The sequence below is a fragment of the Lactuca saligna genome, chromosome 6 (genome assembly GCF_052625555.1).
Source record: "Lactuca saligna cultivar CGN05327 chromosome 6, ASM5262555v1, whole genome shotgun sequence".
Classification (NCBI taxonomy): Eukaryota; Viridiplantae; Streptophyta; class Magnoliopsida; order Asterales; family Asteraceae; genus Lactuca; species Lactuca saligna.
In genome coordinates this window covers 177559439-177566225 of record NC_136422.1, presented here as the reverse complement: position 1 = coordinate 177566225, position 6787 = coordinate 177559439, and the positions used below count along the sequence as shown (strand labels likewise).

The window sequence follows — 6787 nt, the reverse complement described above, 5'->3', positions numbered from 1 at the left end:
AACGAGTTTATTGTTAATAACAATGGCAATCTGGTTATGAACTGCAAATCTAACCTTTTTCTTGGTTTTGCTTTTGCTTTTAGTACTACGAACATTGGGCCTATTGGACTTTCGTTCATCTCCATTATTGATGGTAATAGAAGCAAGCTTATCGACTAGGATTGAGAACACGAAAGCAACAAAAGCAGCCATGAAAAACTGTTGTATCATCTCCATCTTTGTTTGAGACTTGTGGGTGATGATGGGAATGAGGAGATCGTTTGTATTTATAGTAAGAGGAAAAGAGTGAAAATGGGGAATTTTTAATTTGGATGTTGGTTGAGAAACCAAAGAACCAAGTATATTCTAAGTGGGATTGATTGAAACTTTTAAATTTGTCTATTTATATTTTTCTATAATTTATCGAATAATATACTAGGGTAAGAATCAAACCAAAAAACTTTTAGATTATTTACAAACCAAATGAAATAGAATATTCCATATAATTAATCCATTTCATATTTAATTATATTAATATTTTTAATAGTTAATGTTTCTTATATATGTATTAATGTGTCCTTAAAATACATATTATATAATTCCAAATTTAAAATGATTATAAACTATTAAAAAGTTAATTTAGATAAATATGATATTTTGAAATTTTATATATGATATTAAAAATTAAACTGGATAAATATATTATTTTAATGTTTAAGAATGGAATATACAAAAATTCTTCTTATTTTCTATCAATGAGTTGATGCCTTGATGGGTATAAAAAATAGAATGTTTTATATTACCCACCAAAACAATATCTTCTTGTTTAAGTAGGGATATTACTATGTAGCCTTTTGTTTCAAGTGTCTTTCAATTGGATATTATTTATGCGCATCTTTTAGTACATGTCTATAGTGCGTTAGTCACCATGGGGAACTCTAGGAACCAAATCACCATAACTTAGTAATTTCATTTGCTTTCCTACTTGGATTCCATATTTTAAATGTAAATATAACCATTATTTGTCATTAAAATAGCCATTTTATATTTTGATCTAAAAAATGTAAATTACGCCAAGTAATAAAATACATGCTTGTATTAACAAACAAAACAAAATGGTAACGTTATAGATATAACCAGTTTAGTTGATATAAAGTATAAACATGATTAGTGGTATAATTATACCTCTAAAGCATGTCTCGTAGTATTTTATGTGGAATTAACTAGGGAATATAAACATATTGAAACGAATATCACACGTTCAAAGACATTGAGTAAATGTCCGTTATTTAAAATATATATAACTCATTCATATGAAGTCAAATTACTTAATTTTTTTTCCAACATGTAATTTGAGGTTTGTATTTCATTTTGGACAGTACAAAAACATATTTTGGTTAGATACTAAATCAACTACATGCCCCAAAAGACAGCATATCAACGTTCTAGATTTTTTGTTTAGGTATTTTTTTTAATCTTTCTCGTTTTTTAAAATGCACATAACTCACTCATATGAAATCAAGTTAGACTCACATGACTTTTTTCCAGCATGTAATTTGGTATTTATACTTTATTTTAAACTGTAAACATGGAATGCAGTCCTAAAATGGTTGGATTTACTTCAGCCTCCATAGGTCTAGGCATTTGGGAATGGCTTCACTCTCTGTATTTGTCGGCTTTAAAGAATGATGTAATTGAAGCTATTTGCATGAGTACATTTTAGGTGTTATAGTGCTTTAGAAATTCCAAAGTGTTTCACAGTAACAAACAGAAAGTAGACACGATTGTAGAGTCTATTGTGGATTAATCCTATTTTGGGTTGTTAATAGGAATAGAAAAATCAACATTAACGAGGTATCTTGGATTCAAAATTTTTGTTTATTCAATTGTAATTTGTTTTGTTCTTTGCTCGCTAGCTACTTGCTAGTGTGGCTAAGAAAAATCTTTCAACTGATCGGAAAAAGAAACACATATTTTGGTTAAATATTAAATCAACTACAATCCCCCGAATATTGCGTATCAATGTTACATTTTTTTTTTTTTGAATTTTGTCATGTTTTTTAAAATGCGCATAACTCACTATATGAAATCATAATTACTTGATTTTATGGTTTAAACTTTGTTATTTGAATTGTATTAAACTTAGTTTTTCAATTTGTGGTGGTTGAAATTGCATTCCTACTTTTGGTTCTTTTTTGATAGTGTATTGTTATTCATGGTTCCAAATCTGGTTCCATTATAAAAAATCACAAAAATCGGTTCTAATTTGAAAAATAACCGTAAAACCGATACCAGAACCAGAACCGACACCGATGGTACGGTTCTTAGTTCTTGTAAACTCTTAAATCCAGCTCTGGTTCCAAACCGGTTCGGTTCAGTCCGGTTCCAAAACTCATCCCTAAAACAACGTAACATTCTTCTTGTTTTTTTCCCCAAAAATTGTTTTCACCTATCTTTTGTGTTATTGGTATTATTATTTCGTTTTGTGTGTTTATCTTATCTTTAACAAGTGGTATTGAACTTGTCTTTTATAAAACAAATACTCTCCCTCTCCCTCATTGATTTTATCCATAGACTTTCTAAAGTCTCAACTTATTTTATTCCCTAAACATGCAAGCCCATTATCGATTTTCCTTCCTTTATCCTGATTTGTAATCAGGTTTTAATTGATTACTTTCTCATGGCTTCAACAAAGTAAGACATTTTGATTGTTTTGGAAGAGATGGATATTTAGAATCATCCACAATCCATGAAATTTTATTATGGATTGAACTCTTTTGGAGTTTCAAACTAGTGTGTATATTATGGATCTTGTTTTTGATGATCCATAATGTTTGCAAGGTATTATATATTTATAGAGGCTTTCGTTTTTGGGAGTGTTAAGGATCCCAAGATCTTCACTCAATCGTTGAAGAAAACAAATTTGATGACCATTGTTTACTTGGTTTGCAAGTTATCTAATTCTATACCATTATGTTCTTTTATTTACAACTTTTAGGATCTTTAGAAAAATAAATTGTATTCCATGTCTCCTTCAAAATTGTGTCGTGTAAAAAGACACTGTTACAACAACATGAACCAAAAAGTGACACATTCTTTCGCTTGCTTTCAATGAGAATAAATATACTAAACAATTAATCTCAATATTTCTTTGCTAAAAAGTAAAAAGAAAAGATGTAGCTGGCAAAAACAAGAAAACTACAACTCAAAATTGATACTAATTCAACAAAAACAACTCCAGAAGTACATACATATCATTCAGATTCTTCCAAAGATTCGCAAACAGGAAGATAATAAGTATCCAACTGCCAATATTTATGTTTCACACCCTCCCATACTTCTTCTCCCAAACAATCTTTAACAGGTAAGGGTATAAGTTGTGTTGAATAACCCAAACTCTCAAGTTCTAATGATACTAACTGACAATAAACAACATGAAAGAAAGCATTACCTCCACAAAGTCCATTGAAGAATGAGTAAATCCCTCCAGGCTTCAATAAAGCAGGAAGATGTTGATGGAATTCTCTTAGATCTTCATAGTATTCCCCATATGTATCAAAGAAGATACCATCATAAGAATCAAGCTGATGAACAACATCCTGCCATTTCCCAAATACTACTTTCACATTTTCCTTTTCAGTCCAACCAGAAAGACGCATCCGTTCATAAACTTCAGGATGAGCTTCAACAATGGTGTGTGTAGTGGGTGAATACTGTTGTATAGCTGTATCCACAAGTCCCATTCCGAATCCTATGTTTAGAATGTGACCACCTCTTGAGCAGATGGCTTTTGCGTGAGCTTCCATTAATGGTTTCTCCCAAGCCATCATTACAGCTTTGCTATTGGCATCCATGAGCTTATCTTCACTGAAACTAACTCTGTCCTCTAAGTAGTCTCCATCCAAATCACCAATTTTGTTTTCTTTTCTTGCGATTGTACCAAGTATCAATTCAGCTTGTATCCCTGTTCATACAATGAGCAATGAAAGCACCTCTATTATGATCAATTTCTGTTAAAAATGAGCGCTGATTTTGATATAATGATGAAAAATTAACAAAAATTAGTGAGAAACAGAGAAGTGTTGATGTGAGGACGATATTCTCTAAGTACCAGTATTAAGCAGTATGTCAAAGGCATCTTGGTGACCGGCATCCATGGCGAAGTCTCCGGCGGAGAGATTGGTTGGAGAGAGGGCGTTCCATGGAGCACCTGCGTCGAGCAGGGTTTTTACGACATCGGCGTGTCCGTGTTTGGCAGCGAGCATAAGAGGTGTGAAACCGTCATGGTCGAAGTAGGAAACATCAGCTCCGGAAGCGATTAGGGTTTGCACTTTCTGAGTATCTCCGTTCGTCGCCGCCTCGCACAGTAGCCGCTGCTCATCTTCCGCCATTTTACAAACAGGTGCTAACGGCTTGCCTGTTTTGCTGCCTTCATTTATTTGCCAAAACCCTAGAAAAAAAAATTACTATAAGATATAAAAACGCCTATTTATTTTTTACTATTGTATTTTTATTTTATTACAGTATTATTATAAAGGTGAATCGTAGCAATAAGGTTTTAATTTTGTTCCGTTTGGTTTCTGAGGTATTTTTTATATATATTATACTAATATGGTTATTATAACTGTTTAAATAGTATAATAAAGTTTTAATTTTGTCTATATTAGGTTCATATTTCTAATATTTTTATTATTTAATCTAATTTTTTATAATTTTATATTAGTATCTAGTTAAATGACTTCATCATTTTGCCTTCTTATTTTATTACTCATTCACCACAACCAAAGGTTTCAATTGAAATAATACACTTTTTTTTTTGTCATTAAAAAAACTAATAATTATTAAAGTCTTAATGATTAAGACCATGTTTGGTGCGTCATAACTAACTAATAAGTTAACTTATTTTTCAATCTTTTTTAAGTTTTCATGTTTGGCAAGCTACTAGCGTTTTAACAAGCTACTTAAGCTAGTTTTTTTAAATTTTCCAAATATACTCATTTAGTAATTATAGAAAACATATTTTTTAAATGCTCTTTTATGTCGTTATATACATTTGGGTAAATGAACTTGTAGGGTAATAAGGTTTCAAATTTATATAATGACATAAAAGAGCATTTAAAAAACATGTTTTCTATAATTAATTAATGGGTATATTTGGATTTTTTTTTAAAAAAAACCCGTCTAAATAGCTTTTTAAAACACTAGCTTATAAACTACTTTTTAGCTTGTCAAACATTACAACTTAAAAAAGATCGAAAAATAAGTTAACTTATCAATTTGCTGGTGCGTGCCAAACATAATCTTAAACATTAAGACTTTTATTATTATTATTATTGTTTTTTTTGTAAAAATGACAAAAATTGTTATGTAACCTTTCAATTGAGGCCGTTGGTTGTGGTGAATGGGCGACTAAAATGAAAAGACGAAATAATGTAACCATCTAACTAGATACTAATATAAATTGTAAAAGAGTTAGATGAAATGATAAAATTATTAAAAATAGGGACCTAGTATGGACAAAAGTAAAATCTTATTACCCTCTTTAAATGATTATAACAACCATGTTGGTGTAATATGTATGAAAAAAAACATTAGGGACTTAATATGGAAAAAATTAAAACCGTATTGCCTTATTTAAATGGTTATAAGAACCATGTTGGTGCAATATGTAAAAAGATCTAATGTGGACAAAATTAAAACCTTATTACCCTCCTAATTCATTAACACTGTTATAAAACTATACTTATGTACACATAATGTGTTGCAATAGAATTAGGCAACTAAAATAATATTGAGTAAATATTTAAATATATAAGAATTTATTTTTACATAAATAGAGAATCTATAAAATAAGTATATACATGAGTAAATAAAAACTGAAACAATTGTTTACGACGTTTCAACGAACGTTTCTTTGTAAAATATGGTTTTCTTTTTTTTTTCTTGTCAAACATCATGTATCATATCTTCAAATGCATTTACAATGATTCTATCATTTTTTTTCTTATTACAAATGAATAGTTTTTTTTTTTTTTTTTTTTTTTTATTTATTATTTTTTTTTATTTTAAAAGAGGGAAATGATATTATAGCCCTACAAAGTTTTTCGAGATTGGTCAAATCAGTCCTTAAACTTTTTTGTGTCTATATAGAGGTATAAAGTGGATGTCTACCTCATTTTTTTGTTGTTGCTACCTAATATAATAAGTTTCATAAGTCATATAAACATTTTTTTAAATGATGTGCCTTCTTTTCACATCCTTCATGTTCTTCCATTGCAAAATACTACCCATGAATATTCAGCTGTTGTTTCTTTCACCATTGAAATCAATAGCCGTTCTTGATCATCAATCTTAACCTGGTCACCATTCGCTTTCATTAGGAACATGTTCATGGAAAATCTTTAATTCGATCCAATATGTTCTTTTAAACACACCACTACACCAACCTTGGTTAACCCCATCGCTAATCTTCCTACTTCCTTCGAAAACAACCTGGAATATGTTGTTGCGGCCTTCTTAACACTCGAAAGCTCACCACCTAGGCATAGGCATGAAACAACTTCAAAACCATGTTTCCCGAACACGAACTCATCACAAAGCTTAGATTTTTTTTTATTAATTCCTCCACCCAAAAGAGGTTTATGATTATTAGGATTCTTTTTTCGCTCTTTCTATTTTCCAAATTTTACTCAAATCGTTATCTTTTCAACCCCAGACAAACATTATTTGTTCATCCCACCAAATCCCATATAATAGTGGGTTTTCTTTATGACCTCATCCCTTTAAGTAGAAAACAATCCGAATTCCA

The 6787-nt window shown here is 30.2% G+C and overlaps 1 protein-coding gene across 1 annotated transcript; it reads right to left on the bottom strand.

Moving 5' to 3' along the window:
* Positions 1-3156: 3156 nt before the first annotated feature.
* Positions 3157-4417, bottom strand: LOC145003413 (ankyrin repeat family protein). The gene is made up of 2 exons (XM_078962532.1): positions 4091-4417; positions 3157-3943 (listed from the first exon to the last, which is right to left on the bottom strand). Exons 1-2 carry the CDS (start codon positions 4368-4370, stop codon positions 3234-3236), a joined length of 990 nt encoding a protein of 329 aa, XP_078818658.1. The 5' UTR covers positions 4371-4417; the 3' UTR covers positions 3157-3233.
* Positions 4418-6787: the final 2370 nt, after the last annotated feature.